Source organism: Delphinus delphis, chromosome 21, assembly GCF_949987515.2.
Source record: "Delphinus delphis chromosome 21, mDelDel1.2, whole genome shotgun sequence".
Classification (NCBI taxonomy): Eukaryota; Metazoa; Chordata; class Mammalia; order Artiodactyla; family Delphinidae; genus Delphinus; species Delphinus delphis.
The window spans coordinates 28,839,351-28,862,459 of record NC_082703.1 but is presented as its reverse complement, the minus strand read 5'-3'; the positions used below and the strand labels follow the sequence as shown (position 1 = coordinate 28,862,459).

General features: G+C 46.2%; 1 protein-coding gene across 1 annotated transcript in view; it reads right to left on the bottom strand.

Moving 5' to 3' along the window:
* The window catches only part of MCPH1 (microcephalin 1), a 229,417-nt gene that overhangs the window by 139,172 nt on the left and 67,136 nt on the right, over positions 1–23,109 (bottom strand). Inside the window, 2 exon segments of the mRNA XM_060001202.2 lie at positions 14,577–14,739; positions 17,187–17,224. Of these exon segments, the coding sequence (XP_059857185.2) occupies positions 14,577–14,739; positions 17,187–17,224 (201 nt within the window).

Sequence of the window (23,109 nt, the reverse complement as noted above, 5' to 3'; positions counted from 1 at the left end):
CACATAGCAGGCAGCCTGCAAGGAAGGCAGGATGGACCACGTGAAGGACGGAAGCACTTCATTCTGCCCCAGCGTCACGAGAGCCCACGACCAGAGATCACACAACTGCATTTATGTGTCAAGGCTGATGTCTCAAGTCTGTGAACTCCCTGAGAACCACCAGTGTTTGATAAATTATTAGGTTATGCAGAACTTTATTATTCAAGCACAGGATATTTGTTCTTGCAAAAGATCAAGGACCAATTTAAAAGAACTAAGAAGTAGATCTATCAGGCATCTAAGGCAAGCTGCTATTTCAGTTGACAAAATCACTTTTTTTCTTTTTTTAAAAAATAACTTTATTTTATTTATTTATTTTTTTGGCTGCACTGGGTGTTCGTTGCTGTACACGGGCTTTCTCCAGTTGTGGTGAGCAGGGGCTACTCTTCGTTGAGGTGCGCGGGCTTCTCATCATGGTGGCTTCTCTTGTTGCGGAGCACGGGCTCTAGGCGTGCAGGCTTCAGTAGTTGTGGCTCACGGGCTCAGCAGTTGTGGCTCACGGGCTTAGTTGCTCCACGGCATGTGGGATCTTCCCGGACCAGGGCTCGAACCCGTGTCCCCTGCATTCGCAGGCGGATTCTTAACCACTGCGCCACCAGGGAAGCCTGACAAAATCACTTTCAGTTACGTATTTCTTATTCTCCAGTTAAAAAAAAAGAGCCTAAAAGGTTTTCTGTAGAGAACCTTCCAGGGCAATGAATTTTAGGAGAAACACATTGTGTGGATCATACATAAAAAGTATCAGGTAGGGGCTTCCCTGGTGGTGCAGTGGTTGGGGGTCTGCCTGCCGATGCAGGGGACACAGGTTTGTGCCCCGGTCCAGGAGGACCCCACATGCCGCGGAGCGGCTGGGCCTGCGAGTCCGAAGCCTGTGCTCCACGACGGGAGAGGCCACGGTGGTGGGGGGCCCGCGTACAGCAAAAAAAAAAAAAAAAAAAGTATCAGGTAGCAAAATGTTGTCAATTACAGTTTTGAAAAACATACAATAGTTTTTTAAAATCCAGTATTTCTTGCATCCTCTCTCTTCAAAAACCTAATATTTCCACTAAAGCCCAATTCACAGAGGGTACTTGTGCAGGGATGAACAGAGCTCAAGTATGATGTTCTGTGGCAATCTATTGTAACTCAGGAATAGAGCTTAGAAACCTAAAAGAATGCACAGTTAACAATGTCCCCAAGGTCACCGACAGATAGTCTCAATGATGGAGAGCTGAACCTAATTTTCGAAAAGTTCCAGAGAATGAAATCATGGTTGCATTTTCTGATGAGAACCTGAAGGTAAGATACCCTGTGCTGCTGTTTAAGGAGAGCACTGCTTCACTGGGATGCCAGAAACACAGGTGAAAGTTTAGGAATCCAACACAAAGTTGCAAATGTTAAATAATAAATATGTACCTTTAGGTATAACTGAAGTTTTTTTCTAAAAATGAACTTTGAATTTGCAATTCAATTCCACATGGACTAAGTTGAGGTCCTAGAATTCTCAAGCATAAAGCGAGGAAGAGATAATTTGAAGTTAAGAAAAGTTAAGAACTGGCATTTCTACTTAGCTGCCCCTAGTTAAACAAAACAAATCAGAAACAGTGAGACCCCTGAAGGCCGTATTTTGAAAAGGATGGGCAGCAACAAGCCCCGCACGAAGGGAATCACTGGGTTTTCTCATGTGTAGCCTCGTGCATTTACACTGTTTGCCAAATACGGAAACTTCTGCTTTAACATACACAACCTTAGTCTAGTATTTTTTTTCCCCTGCTAAAGCCAATAGATTCAGGTGCTTCACCAGACCAATTCCAATTCATCATAACAAAACCAAATTGTCAGGCCCCAGGAATGCTGTCTTTCAATGTGCCATGCTACGAGGCTTGAGTCACATTTCATGCTGCCCCGTCCAGATGCCAGGAGGTGCAGAGACAGTTCTACACTCACTGTTCCCACTTCTTTTCTCACTATTAACTCTTAAACCCTCCTTATCATTAAGCCTGATGCTTCTAAGGTCTCTGACCACATCCATCTGGTCAAACCTAATGGTCATTTCTCTGTCCTTGCCCTCTTCGCCTTTCAGTGGACTTCAGCACCGCTGAACGCGCTCTGCTTCCTGAGACGGTTCCTATTTTGCTGAGAATCAGTCCTCCTGGTGGTCCCCCTCTGCCACCACCTGATCCTTCTTGGTTTCACTTGCTGGCTCTTCTTCCTTCTCCCCAGCAGTTGGCACCACCCGGGGCCCAGTCCTAAGCTCACTGCCCTCCTCACTCCGCAGGTGCCACAGCTTAAATACCACCTATGTGCTAATGGTTCCCAACTGGATATTTACAGCCCTAACCTTTGCCCTGAATAAACAAACAAATAAATACTGAATTACAGAAAATATAATTTGGTATTTATATTTTATACAATTTGATGTGATATCTCTATGTGGTTGTTTAATAGAAATCGCAAACCTAATACGTATAACCCAGAAGATTTTTATCGTACCCCAAGCCCTGCAAACATTTTTCTTCCCCAGTATTCCCCATCTCAGTAACTGGTACCACTGCCTACCCTACAGAATTCTCAATCACTTACAGCTGCTCAAGTCAAATATTTAGGCAGGAGGCACCCTGACTTCTCTATTTCCACACACCTATGTTGTCCAACCCTGTCAGATCTTCCTAGAAAGTGCACCAAACTGATCCCGGTCACGGCCATCGTGCTTTCTCACCTGGACGATCGTTAACTGCCTGCTTCAGGTCCCTCTGCTCTTGCCTCCCTGCAATCCATTCTTTACACGAAGCCAGAGACAGAAAAGCCCGCCGTCCTCTCGTTAAAATACCCCGGTGGCTTCCCAAGCTCCTGGCCATGACCTATGAAGCCAAAGGCCTGTCCTCTGCGTCCTAACTAAGCGCCCAGGGCTTTGTCTCCTGCAGCCTCAGCTGTGGGACCTATCCAGCACCTTCGTACAGCGGAAGAACCAATTATCGATGTGAAGCTACGAATTCCAAAATGATGGTGGAACTTCACTCATAACACAGTCAATGGCTGCGTTCCAGGACTTCACAGCCTCCTCCCCCCAAAGATGACTTTCACCCCTTAAACTCCAGCACGGGTCACTCCAAGGTGACACAGTCCTGTCCACACAACTTTCCAAGTGTTCTCAAGAAGGGCAACACGCAAGCCCCGGACTTTCTAGGCAAATCACTTTTTCCTATCTGTCCTCAGTGCTGAGCCTATGGAGCTGGGAAAGCACAGCACCTCCCGGGTGGAAAGAGTACCCCAGGTCTGGCTGGGATGACGGGATGGCAGAGCAGGTGCAGGATTCCTACAGATCCACTACTTCCTGTGGCCCCAGGGTGCACAGAGAAGGGTCTTGGGCACCTTCCAGGAACCACCGCAAGTGAAAGGAGCAGAGGACGGCAGGCTCTGTGTCTGTCCACAAACAGAATCCGTCATTTTAATAATGAAAAATTTGAAATGAGGTGCACTTTGAGATGCCTGTTATAGCCAGTGCCTAGGGTAATACCTTTATCAAGCCTGTTTCAAAGATTCACATCCAAGTCAGGTGAGCTATTCTTCCCAGTGTCTCCACCACTAAACAGAACAATGTTTACTATCTCACAGGGTCCTGGAGACAGTGGATGTGAAAACGTTTTTTAAAGTATAAGTACTTCATCGAGGTATAATCTGCGGGAGAGTGAAAATAACTTGAATTAAGGCAATGAAGATTCAAAGGCCCAGGCTGGAGATCTTATGTCATCAACGCCCAGCATGTGGTTGCAGCCAATAAATGTTTGCTGGAGAACTTAAGAAAACAGCTCACAAACCCTGGTGACAAGTGTGGTGTATAAAGTACATTCTGTCTCAAAATTATTCAAAGTTAATATGCCAACTTAAGGTTTAAAAAAAAAAAGAGAGAAAATAGTTTCAAGACGATTCCTTCTGAACAGTCCCAGGAGGGCAGGGATGTACCAGAACACCAGTGAAAACCCCAGATTCCAGTCTGGTTCTACCACTGGCTGTAATTTTAGGAGGGTGACTAAGCATTCTTCAGAGCAACACGACAGGCATGGGCTGCAGGAACTGTTTCATTCTAATTCGGTTGTTTTATTCCGTGCTCACACCAATAACATACAATACGTCTTATCAAACTCACTGCTTACTGAGTTCAGTGTGAGAAAGCCAAAACCGAATCACATTATTTCAAGACAATTGACCCACTATGACATCATGTTTTGATTTATGAAACACTTGATTATAAAGTGTTTTTCTGTTCTCCTGTTGAGTTCACTGCCTTGAAACGTGGCTGCAGAACTGAGTTAGCTTCTAAGCCCTGGACTTGCATTTACAGGTGATTTAGCTTTTAAGACCCTCTACCAAGCCTTCTTCAAAAGCAGTCAGAGTCAACACCTTTAGAGCTGAACATAGAGGCTGAGTCACTCCTCTGCGGGGCTCTGACAGGGGGACAGAGCTACAGGTACTGGGAGCAGAGGGGAGAAGACGTGACAGGGCCCCTCCCCTCCCTGCAGAGAGGTGGCAAGTAGGCAGAGCGGAATCACAGGTGAGTCAGCAGGAGTGTGGCAGACACCAAACAAGTGAAAGTGAGACAATTCTGCTAAAGAATTCGAAGAGCCCACGCTTGAACAAAAAACAACAAACACACTTCAGTCTAAAGGGACACTTTGGTCAAACCGATTTCTCTGTTTTTCTTCCTGTCTCCTGTGAACAGGACACAGGCCTAATTTCTGTTTCTGATAGACAACTCAGTCACGAAGCAGGAAGAGCACAAGTTATTCTCTTTGCTGAAAACAGCAGAGTTAACAATGGAAGTGGGAACTGTAAACAAGTAGAAATCGCCAACAGAGTTTTCACTCACACTCACTCACACACACACACACACACACACACACACTCACACACACACACCCCAGATTAAGTAAAAATTCAAACCAAATTGTGTTATAAAATCATCATGATTTTTTGGCTATGACTAACTGGACCACATACAACTAATTTTGAAGAGCTGCTAGAATTCTCCCTCACAAAAAATTTCCAGAGAATACCACACAAACCCTGGAATAAAAGCATTCCCAGCAATGCTTTTCTTGGAGGCAAGTCCATGGCGCTCGCCAAGAGGAGTATTTTAAGAACCCCCCAAACTGCGCTGGGGACAAGGAAAAAGGAGGCAGACCACAGGGCGAGAGTCACTCCTTTTGCACAAAGGCAACATGACCCTTCAAGTAAGTGTGTGGAGTCTTCAAACCTTGACCCTAAAAGAAGCTGCCGCCTGTGAAGCTCCTGTCCAAAGTCGTGAACAAGCTGCAGATGAGTCTTAAACTGTGCACTAAGCCTTAGAAACTAGCTGGTGTGGCTTTGTAAGCGGCAGGGGCAACTTCTGTCTCTCAAAATAGTTTATCATGTTTGTCCGATTGATTTTGTTTAGAAAATTAATGGAGGAGGCCATTCAAGAAGCAGCGAGGATGTCTGTCTTATTTAAGATGGAGCTGAACAGGGAAAGGGATTCAGTTCATTTCTACAGGTTTTTTAAGGCAATAATCTATATTAGTGTCAATGAACACGTCATGCCCACAAGAGGAAACCTTTGAGTCATCACAGTTACATGACCAGGCATTCTTCTTTAAGCCACAGTGCATCCTGTGCTTCTTGATTTCCCAGGGGTCGGTGCTTTTCACGAATAGTGAGCGTTTGGGCATCGTTGGTAAGCTGTTTTCATTGAGAGACACAAATCCCCAAAGTATCCTTAAACTCTGAGAGCTCTCACTTGGAGTACTAGGATCTGATGGTTCTGGAGAAGCTTAAAATAACAATATATGAAAATCAGTACCACGGTGGCCGTAGGAGAAGCGGCAACTCAAATACACCGAAATCCTCAGGATCAGGAAAGAGTCTGTTCTTGGGTCCCCAAAGGCCAGACGCAGATGCTCCTCCCTTTGTCCACCAGACCACCCCTGTTCCAGCCTTCTCTCACAACCCCTTCCTCAATAAAGGGGCCCCGGAGCCCCTTCTCCTATGAGCACCAACAGCGTTTACAAGCTTTTGTGGGTGTTCCCCAGGACCGGCCATGCAATGAATGGACGGGTCCACGGCCAAGGGTTCACTGGTCCAGAGCAAGTGTCTTTTGTCAATTTTAGGGTTAATACGTTCTTTCCGTACATAAGACCACGGGGACAGGATGTAAGAAGTGGTATTTACAGCTCTTGCAGGGGATTAGTAAGTTATTTCTGTTGTAAGGCTAACATACGTTAGGTTCTTACTTTTGCCCATCACCGGGAAGAGCACCACACACCCTTAACTCTTAGCTTTCACACAATCCTGTGAAGGGCATCCCGTCTCTAGGTCCACTGCCCAGATGAGGAGCTGCGGCTCAGTGAGATGGAGCTTCTCACCTAAGGCTGCCCTGTGGGAAGGTGCCCGCCACCCGGGCAGCTCAGCGGAGTCTCTTCCCGTTTTACGTGGGGATGGATTGACTTTAAATCCCCAAATCCCGGGGCAGCCAGGCGGCTCACCATTTAACTGTCCCGTACTGAATTATTATTATTTTTATTGCAACTGATAAAACACTGGAGGCCTGGACATCGTGTTACAGTTCTATGGGTCTTCCTCTATTTCAAAATAAGGTAAACGCACTGCCGATTTATATGTGGAAAATGATGATGACATAATGGAAATATACGGGAACCTCCACACAGAGCAAGCACGTATGGGTTTACACGTGTGCGGATGTGTGCTTTCAGTGCAATCATGTAAGGGCCTTGTCATCCCATTCTTTCTCTCTGAACAGCTACCTGCTGATTCCTGTCTTCTTAGTAGAAGGCACTGGATGTACAAGATACTAGACAGACAGAACATAGGGCCTGTCAGAAGTCGGGCCTTACAGAAGAGCCCGGGGCTTAATTAGCGCCCTAGCAAGGGGCACACCACTCTTAAGATCTTGAGGCAGCTGCTTTGCCACCGTCTGAAATCACTATACTGGGAAGGAGAACGCGGTGTTTAAAATCACCACTTGAATGCTTTCCTGCACTAGTGTTAGGAAGGCTCCTGGCTCAGCACTATGACAGCCCCGCCCCAGTCCTGCCCTTGCTCCTGTCCTGGGGGGTCCACACCCTCCCCTGCCACCCACCCCCCAGCCCCCGCCCCAGCAGGTCAGCCTCGCTCCGGGCCAGCACCGCCGGTGAGCACCGCGTCAGGAAGGACGTGAACAGACTGGGGACGGTTGGAGGCCCAGGGCAACCTACTCTATTCTTTTTTTTTTTTACATCTTTATTGGAGTATAATTGCTTTACAATGGTGTGTTATTTTCTGCTTTATAACAAAGTGAACAAGCTATACATATACATATATCCCCATATCGCCTCCCTCTTGCATCTCCCTGTCCCTCCCTATCCCATCCCTCTAGGTGGTCACGTGCTATGTGGCTGCTTCCCACTAGCTATCTATTTTACGTTTGGTAGTGTATGTATGTCCATGCCACTCTCTCACTTCGTCCCAGCTTACCGTTCCCCCTCCCCGTGTCCTCAAGTCCATTCTCTAGTAGGTCTGTGTCTTTATTCCTGTCTTACCCCTAGGTTCTGTAAACGTTTCCTTTTCAATTTTTCTCAACGTGCTCTGTTTCTGAACAGTCTGTCTCCTTACTTACAAGGACCTAAGCCCATTCTGAGGACTAGGAATTTTATGTGAAGGCGTGGGAATTTTATGTGAAGGGTCCCTGCTGGGGCGGTGGGGGGGGTGCTCTGAGGGATAAGGTGGTCTAGGCCTCCTTCCTGGAGCTGCCAGGAATCTCGGGCTCCTTGGCTTGCAGACACGTCACGCCAAGCTCTACTCTTCACACACCTTCCTCCTTCTGTGTCTTCCTAAACTTTTAGAAAGCCTGTCCTTACAGAACTCAAATCAATTAAAAGTCATCAGCCGGGGACACAATAAACAGTGTTACATGGCCTTTATAGAATTAATGCATTTGTGCATGGGGGAGAAGGCAGGATAACGGCACCCACAGCTGTCCACAGGCGGGTCCCCAGGATCTGTGAATGTGTTTCCTTCCGCGGTGACAGGCACTTTACAGATGCGATGAAGTTAACGACCTCGAGATGGGAGATGCTCTGGGTTATCCAGGTGGGCTCCATGAGACCACGAGGGTCCCAATAAGTGGAAGACGAAAGCGGGAAATCACAGATTTGGCTACGGAAGCAGAGGTCATGACCTAATCGCTGGAAGGGGACACGAGCCCAGGGACATGGGTGGCCTCCAGAAGCTGGAAAGGGCAGGGAACAACTGTTCTCCTAGAGCCTCCAGAAACCTATTTCAGATTACTGACCTCTGAAACTGTAAGAAAATAGATTTGTGGGGTGGTTTTTTTTTTTAGCCTCTGAAAAATTTGTTATAGCAGCCACAGAAAACTAATACAGTCCCATGGATCCTGAAGCAGAAGAAATTATTCAAGGTGCTGCTACCTTGTGTTATTTAGGAAAATTGGCCGAGTGGGCTGACTATCCGGCAAGGGTCCCATGGGTGACACGGTGGCTCCTGGGGCTACCGTCACTGGTACTCAGCTGCAGGGAGTCAGGGGGGAACAGGGGCAGCCGCCGTGTCAAACTGCAGGGCCACTCATGCCAGATTTGCGGATCCGGTGATGCCTGCTGCTGGGTGGATGGCTCGGCCCTGCGCTGGTGCCTCTCACAGCTCCGTGACGTCTGCCTGGGTGCGTAGGAGGAAAGAGAAGCCTCCACACGCACCCCTCTAAATCATTATGGATGTTTGCTAAGTCATCTTCTTACCAACTGTTATGTGGTCGTCCAAGTCAACAACCCCGGGATTATCCCACTCCTCTGCCCTTACAACCTGCAGCCCACCCATGAGAAAGCCTTTGACCTCGACCGTCACAAGAGCATCCAAATCAGAGCGCGTCTTGCCACCGCTACCCCTCCTGCCACCCACTCCGAGCTGCAGTCTCTCCCACTGGAATACTGACCGCAGCAGCTGCCAGCGGGTTCCCTGATGCCATCCTGCTCCCCTGCAGGGAGCTCTCCACACAGCAGCCACGTCCGCTGAGAAACACAAGTCAGATCACGTCACTCCCAGGATAGAAACCTTCCCATGTCTTATCACGATACAAGGAATAGGACACAAGCACTTTACCACCGTTCCCGTCACGATCTGGCGGTCCCACCTCATCTTCTGCTACTTTTTCTCTCGGTGTGCCCCAATCCGACCTTCTTGCTATTCCTCAAAGACACCATTCCTGCTTAGGGATTCTGTCCTGGTATAACGTCTGGGGGCTCTAAGTCGGGGTCTGCAGTGCCGACCTTACAGGACCCGTCTGGGAACGCCAACAGCCCAACACCTGGAGGCCCAGGGTGCTGTGGAAATATATAGGAGTCCCTAAACAGAACCACCCTTTGTCTGGGTAGTTTGTGTTCTTATTTTTGAGTTGTGAGAGCTTATATATTCTGGATGTAAGTGCTTTGTCAGATGAGATTTGCGAGTATTTTCTCCTGGTCCTTTCATAATATTCTTCACAGAGTAACAATTTTTAATTTTGATGAAGTATAACATTAATCTTTTCTCTTACACATCATGCTTTTGGTGTTGTATCTAAGGACTTTTCGTGTAAACCAAGGTCATGAAGATTTTTATCCTATGGTTTACTTCTAAGAGTTTGATCATTTTACATTTTAGTCTGTGATCCAGTTTGACGTAAGTTCTGTGCAGAGCATAAGGTTATAGGTTAATTTTTTTGTATATAGATGTCCAGTTGCTCCAGCGCCATTTGTTGAAAAGACTGTCCCTTCTCCACCGAATGGCCTTTGCATGTTCATCAAAACCAGTGGCCGTTTGCCTGGGTGTATTTCTGGACTCTCCGTCTGTTCCATTATGTCTGTCCTTTTGCTGAGACCACATCGTCTTGATTACTGAAGTGTCAAAGGATACCTTAAGATCAGGTAGTGTTATACCTCCAACTACTTTTTTGTTTTCTTTTAAATTTTATTTATTATTCGAAAGCCATACACAAGTAATATAGAAAATTTGGAACTTACAGGAAAACCAAAGAGAAGAATTACAATTACTTTACTCCACCATCCACAGATAACCATTATTATTAACATTTTGGAATATATCCTCAGTCTTTTTATCGTTTTATGTATGCAAGTACACACCTATATTAAAAGAAAAAACCAAAATTGAGATTACATAATACTCACTACTTTTATAACCTTTTTTAATGTTCAAAGAGCATTTTTCTTTCTAGTCAAATGTTCTTCTACGTGACTTTTAAGGGCTGTGCAGTACTCCGCCATCTAGATGGATACACAATAATTTACTTCAGCAATTCCCTATTGAAAATTTTCATTACAGCAGAAAAGAAACGAACCTCCAATCAGACAGTCGCTTTCCTTTTTTCCTCTATTGCAATGCTGGGATGAACATACTATAAGTAAATCTTTAATGATCTTGTTAAGATAAATGACCGAATGTAGAATTATGAAGTCAAAGGCCATGGAAACTTTTAGGATGTTTGCCACTATCTCCAAACTGACATCAGGAAGCCTGGACCACCTGGTACCCCATATGCAATGTGCGGGGTGTTATTTTAGTATTACTTTGCCGATAACTGCGTCTTATTTTCCTGTTGCCGTTTGCTGCGGGAAAAGTGCTCTCCTTTCGTTAGTTACTAATGAAGCACACATTTCTCCCCATGGTTCTATCCGTCTGGACGTCGGTTATGAGTCGGCAGGTAGGTCCTCTCTCCGCCGGCTCCTGTTCCTTGAGGCTGTGTGTATAAAAATCCCAGGGTGGGGAAGTGGAAGCAGGATGAAGCCAAGGACACCTTCACGTGGCCCCATCTCTGGGCCGAGTGGGAAGACTGGAGACAATCGGAGAGGCGAGTAGATGGCTGGATGCTTGCCCTGGATGGCAGTGGCTGTCACCCTCCTCCTGGGGCGCTCCTGGTCTCTGTGGGCCCCTCTGCAGGACGCCCAGGCGGGCCTGTGCTCTCCGGGCCTGGTCCTTCCCGGGCCTTCCGCTTGCCGCTGTGCCCCCAGGCTGCTACTCCTCATTTCTGCCCCAGGACGGGTGAGGATGGCAGAGCTGCAGGGAGACCCTGCGGCCAGTGAAGCCAGGAGGGGGAGAAAGGACAGAGCGAGGTCCAGGGACAGAGCGACCTTTGCAGCCTGCGAGTGGACTCAGACCGCCCACCCCCTGGACCGCAGTCCCGCACACATCCAGCTTAGCCTGCAGAAGCGTGGGTTCAGTGACCTGCGGGCCCCTAAATCTCTCTGTTTCTCATAAATGGAGACTAGGACCCGGCTCCCTACACACCTGCTGCCCCCAAACAGAGCAAACAGCTTCCTGCAGCCCCTGAACTTAGTCACCATCTCAGGCCGGGAGCCTGGGCCAAGGCCCAAGCACACCAGAGCGCAGGAGTGAGACTGGGTCAGGAGCTGGGGGTGGCAGGTTTACACCGCCTGATGCCCCAGAGGGGGTCACGTCCCACAGCCCACCTCTCCTGGATGACGGAAGGGAGAATTTCCTGCCTGCACAGGCCTGAGCTGAGTCTCACACACTGTTCTGCAAAGTAAAGTGAGGGAAGAAAGAGCAGGGGCCGCCGGAACGCCACGGGGCCTGCGACCTGCACTGGGGTGTGTGTGTGGGGAGCCCGGGACCACCTTTGCCTGCTGGGAGGTCAATGCAGAGGCTGCGCTGCCACCAGCCCCTCCCCAGCTCCCCGGGCCAAGGTCAGAAGTGGGGAGGGCAGCAGCTTCTGCGAAAGCTGCTTTGTTCCCACTGCAGCCGGAGGAGTGCCCGGGCTCTGAGTCTGCACAGGAGGCTCTGATTCCCTCGGGCAGGCCCAGCTCTGTGACTCACCACCTCGGGTGGAGAAGTGGAGATGCGGGCGGGTCTAAGGGTTCCATGCAGAGGTGAGTATCCCTGAATCCAGAGTCTGGGCCAGGCTGAGGAAATAAATACCGGGAAAGACAAGAGCGGGGGATGACTGCTCAGATGGGAGCCTCCGTGTGACCTTCTCCCTGAAGAGGAGCTTACTTTAGGGTGTCGCCTGGAGAGGCCACTAGGAAAGGATGGGCACAAGGAACAAGGGTGGGGGGACACCTGGGTAGAGGGGTGGATGGGGTTTCCTGTGTTCCACACAAAGACCAGCCAACCCTGCTAGTCAGAGCCTCTCCCCAACCCCGTTCAGCTGGGCTCTCTAGTCTGCAACTCTTCTCTCTGGCTGGTCAGGCTGGCTGAAGGCTCTCCAAGGGGACAGGGTCCCCTTCCAGAAGGGGTCACCACTCCCAGCTCCGCCACCTTCCAGATGAGGGGAGGCAGCTCCTGTCCCTGGAAGCCAGGGGCAGGGGGCATATGCCTCCAGCTCTGTCCTTCTCTTTCAAAACTGTTTCATCTACTCTGTTCCTTTTTCTCCATATACACATCTTAGAGTCAGCTTGTCTATATCATCAAAGAATTCTCCTGTGAGTGTGAGTGGGAATGTGTTAAATCTGCAAATCATTTTGGGGAGGAATGGCATTTTAACCATACCGAGTCTTCCAATCCATGCGCACGGTATGTCTCTCTGTTGTTTGAAATCAGTGTTTTGTTGTTTCCAGCACACAGATCCTGCACATCTTTTGATGTTAGATTTGTACATAAATACCTCATTGTTGACCTTGTATTACTGTATCCTTGTTTCCTGACAATTTGCTGAACTCACTTATTAGTTCTGAGAGCTTTTTGGTATAGATTTCTTGCAACTGTCTACATAAGCAATCATACTGTCTAAGAACAGAGGTAGTCTCACCTCTTCCCCTCTAACCTAAATGCCTTTTATTTCGTTTTCTTGCCTTATTGCACTTAATCCATTCACTTACGTCATGTGGGCAAGGCTCCTCCCTCAGGGCAGGAAGGCCCAGGCGGGGAGTCTTGTCTGAGCACTGGAATTTTATCAAATAACATGTTTTACTTCCTGCTTTGCTCACAGATAGTGGTTAATCCCACAGAGAGTGGTTAATTCCACATATGGTTACCAGAAGTTAAATGTGCACCTGGCTCCATTTCTATGTGTGATTAGTGGGAGAACATTGGCAGGACACGGAGCAGAAACACAGGGGGCACCCAGGCAGCGGCCTCCACGCCTGGCAGCAGTAAACGCTGGCCCTCATGTCTGACCTCCCTGCTGGCTCTACATTCCAGGAGAACAGGCTGGGCACAGAATCAAGTACAGCTGCCTGGCCTCATAAAATATAAAGAACATCTCTCCCTCTGAGACACCAGGGAAGGAAGAGGTGACTGATAAACAGACAGAGACACTGTGAACTGGAGAGAAAGCAAACAGGATACTTATTCACGGAAGCTGGAGTTATTAATGACAGTTCATACAAATAAATGTGGATCGGTACTCAGACTCAATTAGGTAAGGTAATTCCCAATTGCCGCCAATGCAAATAGGACTTCTGGGGGGAACTGCAGCCTTCTCCACTTCATGACTCTAAGCACTAATGTCCTAAACCTCTTGTACTGACCGATGCAGGGTTAAATCACGATAAGGGAAAAAGACCACCGCTGTTCTTGAAAATATATCTACAGTTTGTTTGTGTATTATAATTCTACCAGTTTAAATTAACACAGTATTAATATAACACCATGCTTAGGGGAAGAAGAAGGGAGGGTGTGTACTTAGCAGATGCAAAATGGAAACACAAGTAACAAATGATGCTACCCTCAGACAGCAACGCTTTGGAGTGACCACAGGTTGGGTATCAAAGTAAAAACAGAAAGAGTAACAAACAATTTCAATTTCAAGAATAATGAAAACAATGATTACCCCCCCCCACCCCCCACAGGGCTTCCCTGGTGGCACAGTGGTTGAGAGTCTGCCTGCCGATGCAGGGGACACTGGTTCGTGCCCCGGTCCGGGAAGATCCCACATGCCGTGGAGCGGCTGGGCCCCGTGAGCCATGGCCGCTGAGCCTGCGCGTCCGGAGCCTGTGCTCCGCAACGGGAGAGGCTGCAGCGGTGAGAGGCCCACGTACCACAAAAAAAAAAAAAAAAAAAAAAAAAAAACCCAAAACCCCAAAACCCTACATTTAATGCAGAGAAATAAGGGCAAGTAATGTTAAAGACAGATATGCATAAGATAAAACATACCCAAACAGGATTAAATGAACATGTTTCACCCTAAGTAAATCCATCTGTGAAAACAATCATTGAATTCTTTTGGCTTTTTAAACCATCATTAACATAGGTCACATTATTTCTTGGTCAAAAACGGAAGAAAGTGCATTTGACTGTGAGAACACACACTGGGCGTTTTCAGGCCAAGTCTGCCCTATCTTATTTCTGCCCGTGGCTGCCAGGTCTATATCTGGAAGGCTACCTGCCCGTCCTCCTGGGGACCAGCAGTGGCTGGAGGTGAGGAGAGCCAGAGGGGCCGGAGCAGGAGGACAGAAGGCGTGATAACACAGATGCAGGGCCACCACTCAGCCTGACCAAAGCCATGGGACGCCCTGTTTCAGGACACTAACCCAAAAGCGTACTTCGCTGATGCAGCGGCTTACCCGTTCGAAGGAGAGAATCCAGCAGCCGCTTGCGATGCCCCGCAGCACGTTCTGGGTGCGGCGGGGCTTCCTGGCGAGCACGTGCGTGGGGCAGCCACACGCCTCCCCGGCCAAGGAGAAGCCCTTCAGTTTATCCACAACCTGGTTGACCACGTTCTGCTTTCTGCCAAATAGGAAGAAAAACCAACGCAATGGATGTGCTTCCTGAGCAGAAACATCGAGGTGATGGCAATGAATTAAAATGTAAAAAACCGGAAGAATTCTACATTGATGTCGGCTATGGTGCTCATGTCAATTTCTTTGCCGTCGATGACTTGAAATGTGGGGAAATAAAAAATTTCAGATCTCAACTCCAACCACCTATTCTAATGGCTGAGAAAACGGTGGCCCCAAGGCTACCAGGGGTTTCCCCAAGTGCCTGGGGTGGGGCAGGCCAGTATCCCACACCAGACCTCCTGACACCTGCCCAGACACCACAGCAATTATTTACTTCTGTGTCCCGTTTGAACCAATTTGTGCATGGTCAGGACCAAGCTTCCCACTCATTTTATTTCGAAAATATAACATTTGCCGAGAGTCAAACACATCGCTTTTCTACTAAGAGGGGGAAAAAGGGGTCCTTTTTATTAAGTCATCGGATCAAATCTCAGGGCAAATTTCACAAAGCTCACCCGTGTTTATCTTCTGGTCTTTCATTCCACTAATGCCTTAAGAACGCTTTTTTTCTCTTTAAATATTCTTCCTCTCTAACTTCCTTCCCAAACAACCCTCTACTTTTCCTCTCCCTCGGTCTCCAGGCAAGTTTTGGAAATCCCCGATGAAACACAAACAATATGTAGGCTTTCTGAGCCACACTATGACGTGCACAGCGAGTTAAGAAATAAACTTCTCTCTTCTCCAAAAATTATCCTCCAAAGGGAAGGAGGCAGGTTTGTCCATGCTTGTGCAGACCGTCTCTGACAATCCCCCATCCCCCGGCATTTCTTATTTTTAACACCAACGAACTTGGGTTTGCCAATCACAAGGACCCGTTTCTCCACTTGTGAAATGAAAGGCTTGACCTCTACTCTGGTGAGAAGTTCTCAGGGATCCCCAGGGTACAGAAGATGGATGGGTCAAGGCTGGGTCCCATCACCACTTCAACCAGAGGATCTGTGCTTATTGGGGTTGTGGAAAATATTAAACTGGGGGGACAAAAGGCAAAGAAAAAAACAAAAAGAAGTGAAAACCTCTAACCCAGATGCTCTTCAGAAACCTCGCTCGTTGCTGCACATCTATGATTTTCTCATTCCAAGTCTGGGAGCTGCTGGCTGTTTGCAGATGTGCTAATCAATAACAAGGATCTTTTCAAGACACGGCTACTCAATATGGCCTCAGAACGTGTCTAGGTCTTGTTCTTACCTTCAGACAAGAAGTATATGTGGGGCAAGAAAGAATAAAAAAGAGGAGATGGCCTAAATGAAGAGTTTGATTTTCAAACCTTCAACTGGGAAAATAACTAGTTATCACTGTTTTTAATTTGGGGCAAAAATATAGACTTTTAAAAATGCTAGACCCAGGGCTTCCCTGGTGGCGCAGTGGTTGAGAGTCTGCCTGCCGATGCAGGGGACACCGGGGTTCATGCCCCGGTTCGGGAAGATCCCACATGCCGCGGAGTGGCTGGGGCCCGTGAGCCATGGCCGCTGAGCCTGCGCGTCCGGAGCCTGTGCTCCGCAACGGGAGAGGCCACAGCAGTGAGAGGCCCGCGTACTGCAAAAAAAAAAAAAAAAAAAAAAAAAAAAGCTAGACCTGTATTCAATATTCATTTCTGTACTGGACTAGTTAGGATGACCAATATATTTCACAAGACATTAACAGAAATTGTGAGTGTGCTCCTTTTTCACCAGATAATGTGGTTTGAACAACCAGCCCTTTTAGCTTCATGCCACAGGTGGAAAGGGATCCCACTACAGAAAGTGTTGGAAGCGTGCACTCTTTTTGCAGCCTGTTTTTCACTGAGATGCCCCAATGTTTTGATAAATGTCTTAAAGCCCTAAAACCTCAGATAGATATAAAAAACACAGTTTTCCCATTTGAACGAGAATTCAAAAATCTGTTGCAAAGAATATGGCACTGTATTTTTGTTGGATGTGCTATATCGTGCTAAAAGTTTAAGGATGGTGATAAGAGCACGCCAGCAAGCTGTGAACGCTCCCACAAGATGTGCACACAGCTGCTTTAACGCAGCGGCAGAAAGCTTACCACCAAAGCGTTTCTTTAAGACCTTTAAGGGAAATGCTTCCACCAGTGAGGCTCCACTTACGGGGCCTTCATGGGGTGGGGATGGTGGACAGGCAGAGCCAATAGGTACGAGACAACAAGAGGAACAGCAAATACTATAACGCCTCTAAATGCTGTCCAAACCACTCAAGAGGTCTTCAGGGCTGAACTGTTCACAGTCATTTAACTCTTTTATTTCCAGTGATCTTCTAACTCCAATACTAATTATATAGAGTAACAGCAATACAGCACAGAGGTATGAGCTGCCCAAGAGCACAGCAGCACAGTATATGAACAAAAACTCTAAAATTTTATATTGAGTAGAAAGTTATCAAAACAATGAGTACTTACTCAGATGGCATGCTTGTCATGACTAATGTTCTTGTTGGCTAGAGATGTCAAAAGAGAAGGAACAAAAAACAGTCAAAAATATAAAAAATATTTTTCCCACAGAAATAAACTTTAATATGTTTTCTGAAAAGTTACATCACTTAAAAGTAAACATTTAAGCATATATCAAAAGAAAAAAACTTTATATTCCTGGAAAAAAAATAGCCCAAGAGATAGAAACTCAGACACTATCCCCAAACCAACCCAAAATAATCCAGGATGTGAGGTGGAAGAGAAAAAAAGTTTCCCTCCTGAAGTTCGTTCTACCAGTTGGCTAGCAGACCTCCAAAAGTGCCCAACTGTGAATAAACTTCCAAGGAAGGAGAGGGTAAGAAAGGCACTTTTCTTGCAGGCTTAGAAACCATTTTTCCTGAGGCTTCTAGGCAACCATTTTCTTGTCTTGGACATAGGTACACAGTAATGTGTGTACCTGAGTCAAGGAAATTCTTTAACTCCTTCCACACAAAAGCACAGATAATGGGACTGCTTATTTATGTGCTGGCATCTCCCATTAACTGGAAATGTAAATTTTTAAAAAGAAAAGTTTAAACGTACTTTTTACTTATATAAGAAATGCATGCTGATGGCAAAGAATTAAATGCTTTAAAAATATGTAATTAGATATATAAATTCCCCCCTAGTTCCACCAGCCAGAAATGACAATCATTTAATATCAATAATTTGGTATATATTAAGCCAAATGTTGTTTATTTAAAAAACAAATGTGAACACACATCATTCATACACTCTTTCAGCTCATACGATGTACTTCGAATGCATCCAGCTGCTTGGTATAACCACGAACCCACCACGGCACACGCGTCGGTGCCCTGAATGGTCCTGTGCATGAATGAAGAGGAACCAAAGAGACCCAGAGGACCTGGGGACACGTGGGACTGAAGGGCCTGTGAGCCCCATGGGTGTATTGAGGGAGCGTGGAGGAAGAGGTAAGACGAATGAAAAAGATACTCAGAGGAAGCCCTCTCACAAGTGGCACACGAGCCACCCAACAATGGATGACGCTGCCCTATCCCTAGGTAACCCTCTGGATCATCCTGTGTCCGCGCTCCTCTGTTTCGGGGCCGAGCGGAACATGAGCACAGCTCCCTGGGTTGAGTCTGGAGACAAAACCTTCACGGAGGAGTCTCATCACTGAGTACGAGTCTGGCTTCAGTGTCACCCTGGAACAATGACTACACAGGCCCAGTGGTGTGGCCACATCCAAGTAAAACCCAGAAGGAGGCCATTCCAGGGCACTTACTTTCTTCTGGGGAACCATCCAAGGACACCTGTAAGGTTTCATCCGTGGGGAACACTCATTTCTAGAGCGAAGGGATGAAGGGGAATGGGAAGAGGAAGTTCTCCTGACTTGGGCATCACTAGGCTTCGTCTCCGTGCCTGAGCCTCAGGCTGCTTCTCTTCTTTACCTACACTCACTCCCCACGTGGCCTCTCACACGACCTCTGGGCTTTATACAGCAGCAACACGCCGAGCAGTCCCAGTTCCACATCTCCAGCTCAGAGCTACTCCTTGGTGCCCTGACTCAAAAAGACTCTACTGTCTATCTGACTCCTCTGTCAGGAGGGCCAATAAGGATCTCAAATGGGACGTGTCCAAACCCAAGCCACTGCTCTAGTCAGGCAATCAAGCAAGAAAAAGAAAGAAAAGCCATGCAAATGGGAAAGGAAGAAATAAAACTACCTCTGGTCACAGATGAGAAGATCTTACATGCAGAAGACTCTAAAGAATCCAGCAAAACTGTTAGAACGAATGAATTTAGGAAAGTTGCAGGAAACAAAAAAAAGGCACAAAACTTAGTTGTATTTCTATAATTAGTCATGACAAATCTGAAAAGGAAACTAAGAAACCAATTCCATTTGTATAGCATCAAAAAGAATAAAATACTTAGGAATAATTTAATAAAGAAGATGCAAGCCTTGTACACTGAAAATTTTTTTGAAAATTGCTGAAAAAATTAAAGATGACCTAAATAAATGGAAAGACAGCCTGTGTTCATGAATTGGAAGACTTAATATTATTTAGATGACAATACTTGCCAAAGCAGATTCAATATAATCTCTATAAAAATTCCAATGGTAATTTTTGTAGAAATGGAAAAATCCATCCTAAAATTCACATGGAATTCCAAGGAAACCCAAGTAGTCAAAACAATCTTGAAAGGGAACCACAAAGATGGAGGTCTCACACTTTCTAATTTCAAAACTTACTTACAGGGACTTCCCTGGTGGCACAGTGCTTAAGAATCCTCCTGCCAGTGCAGGGGACGCGAGTTCCAGCCCTGGTGGGGAAAGATCCCACATGCCGCAGAGCAACTAAGCCTGTGTGCCACAACCACTGAGCCTGCGCTCTAGAGCCCACGAGCCACAACTACTGAGCCCACACGCCTACAGCCCGTGCTCCGCAACAAGAGGAGCCACCGCAATAAGAAGCCCACATACCGCAACGAAGAGTAGCCCCCACTCGCCGCAAATAGAGAGAGCCTGCACGCAGCAACGAAGACCCAACGCAGCCAAAAATAAATAAAAATAAATCAATCCGTACAAACAAAACTTACGACAAAACTACAGTATTCAAAGTGTATGGTACTGTCATAAGGATAGAAATGAAAACAGAATTGAAACTCTGGAAATAAACCCTCACATCCATGGTCAACTGATTTTTTACAAGGTTGCCAAGACTATTAATGGATAAAGAATAGTCTCTTTGACAAATGATGCTGAGAGAACTAGATATCCACATACAAAAGAATAAAACTGGATCTTTGCCTTACACTATATACAAATTTAACTTGAATAGACATTTCTCCAAAGAAGATAAGCAAATGGCCCACAGCACATGAAAACCAGTAGTCATTAGGGAAATTCAAACCTAAACCTAATGGGATACCACTTTCTAGCTACCAGGATGGTTCCAACAACAAAAACAACAACCAAAAAAGAAAGCCTCCCAAAACAACAAGTGTTGATGATGGTGTGAAGCTGGAAGCCTCATAAGCTGCAGGCTGGAATATAAAATGATGCAGCCACTGTAGAAAACATTTGGTGCTTCCTCAAAAAGTTAAACACAGAATTACGATACGACCAGCAAATTTACTCCTGGAATACATCAAAAAGAATTGAAAACAAGGACTCATATACTTGTATGTGAATTTTCACAAGAGCATTACTCACAGGAGCTAAAAGGTGAAAACAACCCAAGTGTCCATCAAGAGGTAAATGGATAAACTAAATTTGGCACATACATACAATGAAATATTACTCAGCCATAAAAACGAATGAAGTTCTGATATATACAACATGGATGACGCTTGAAAACATTACGCCTAAGAGAAAAAAGCCAGACATAAAAGGACAAATATTGTGTAATTCTACTTCTAAAATATCTAGAATAAGTAAGTTCATGGAGACAGGAAGTAGATCAGAAGCGACCAGGGTCTGGGGGTGGGGTGGGAACCCGGAGTTACTGCTTAATGAGTACAGAGTTTTAGTTTGGATTGAGGAAACTGTTTTGGAAATAGCAGCGATAGTTGTACAACACTGAATACTGCCACAAAACTGAACACTTGAACATGGTTAAAATGGCAAATTTTTCTTACATATATTTTACCATGATAAAAGAAAACAACTAAACTACTGATCTTCTCTCCCAAACCTACTTCTTCCACAGCTTCATTTGTTAATGGCAATTCTGTACTTGCTCAGGTCAAAAGCATTTTCATCATTTTTGACTCTCTAATTTTTTCTCATGCCCCACACATCCAACTGTGACCTGAAACAAGAAGGCTGCCAGATATTTCTCCAGAAAGAGGGGTTTACTCAGGATCAGCAGAAAATTGCAATTCCACGTGGGCAACCACAGCGGGTCACGTGCAAGTCCCCTCGGGGCAAACAAGGGAGAATGGCTTTTATAGAGGGAAAGCGGAATTGGGAGGGCTATCTCAACAGAGTCCATGGCTTGTCCCTGGCTGAGTCCCTGCCAGGAAAGAAAAGGAGTCCCTCTTCTTCCTGCTGGGCTCTGCTATCATTGCAGGGCGTCATGGGGTTTCTGTTTATTAATTTCGTGTACAATCCATTGACACATCCTATCAACTCAACCTTCCACATGTATCCAAAGTCTGACCCCTTCTCATCACCTCCACCCCTAACATCCCATGTCTCACACGGATGAAGTGATGTTACTGTCAAAGCCCCTTAGATCATCTCCTTGCCAAAATCCTGAGCCTCCAATTTCAATACTCAGCATAGAAGCCAGAGTCGTACTATTTAGACTTAAATTAGATCATTTCACTCCAATGGCGTCACATCTCACTCTGAGTACAAGGCCCTTTACAAGAGTAAATGTATCTGCTTATCTGATCTTATTTTTTTAATTTATTTATTTTATTTACTTATTTTTGGCTGCGTTGGGTCTTTGGTGCTGCACAGCACGTGGGCTTTCTCTAGTTGTGACGAGCGGGGGCTACTCTTCGTTGCGGCGCGTCGGCTTCTCATCGCGGTGGCTTCTCTTCTCGCGGAGCACGGGCTCTAGGCGCGCAGGCTTCAGTAGTTGTGGCACACGGGCTCAGTAGTTGTGTCTCACGGGCCCTAGAGTGCAGGCTCAGTAGTTGTGACGCACAGACTTAGTTGCTCTGTGGCATGTGGGATCTTCCCGGACCAGGGCTCAAGCCCATGTCCCCTGCATTGGCAGGCGGATTCTTAACCACTATGCCACCAGGGAAGCCCCTTATCTGATCTTATAAATTAGAAACTGGAAAGTATATCCAGTATAATTCTCTTGATTAATCAAGGAAGCTCCTTAAAAAATGACATGTACTGACTGATATTAGAAATGAACAATAAAATAAGATGGTTGATGGAGAAATGGATAGATATATGATAAAGTCAATATAAGAAAGAGTTGGGAATTCCCTGGCAGTCTAGTGGTTGGGACTCCACACACTCACTGCCAAGGGCCCGGGTTTGATCCCTGGTTGGGGAATTGGAATCCCACAAGCCTAGTGGCACGGTCAGAAAAAAAAAAGAGAAAGAAAGAAAAAAAAAAGAAAGAGAGTTGGTTGTAGAAGCAAGGCTGGAGGAGAAAAATGAGAAATACTTTTAAATGGAACAAAAGATTGTTGGGTGTCTTCAGTGGAAAACTGCACTGTTTGTCACACTTACCCTTCAGGGTCACCCGATTCTATGGGGTTTATGCCTTTCGTTGTTTTTGAGCTACTTTACAACTCTGTTTATTGTAGAAAACTGAAAGTAATGCAAATAATTCTTATCTATAGAAATGCAAAGTCTGTCCCAAGGAAGTTTAACTGACTTTTGGGGAAAAAAGCCAGCTCTGGATGTGTTAACAAGGCCATTTCAGAACTCCTGTGGTCCATCAATGCGTCTGCTCTGTGGATTCTCCTCTGAACAGGACAAAACAGCTTTCTGGTTCCATCACTAATTAATGAGTTAAGTAATGCATTCACTTTGTTATTAAGAGAGTTAGGATGTGTCTTTAGAAAAACTTATCTTTTAACGGTCTTGAAGGTCTCCCACTGAGACGCCCAGCAGATTTATCTGAAGAGGTCGATAAACGTCATCACCAGTGAAGGACACTCCATGGGCAGCTTACATCCAGGCACACCTTTCACTGGCTCCAGAGGTGAATTCAGTGGCAACAGAACATTGCTGACTCTCTGTTTTTCTATTTTAATTGTCCTCTCTAATAGTTTTTTGTTTGTTTCGTTTCATTAATAGCTAAATTATTCTCTATCAGTGGAAACAACGGAAACTGAGCAGGACCCTGCAGGGCCCTCCTGCATACAAAATCCCCTCTGTGTGTCCCCTGTTTCCTGTTTGTAGAAAAAGGCTTTAGTCTCCTAGGCCTTCCC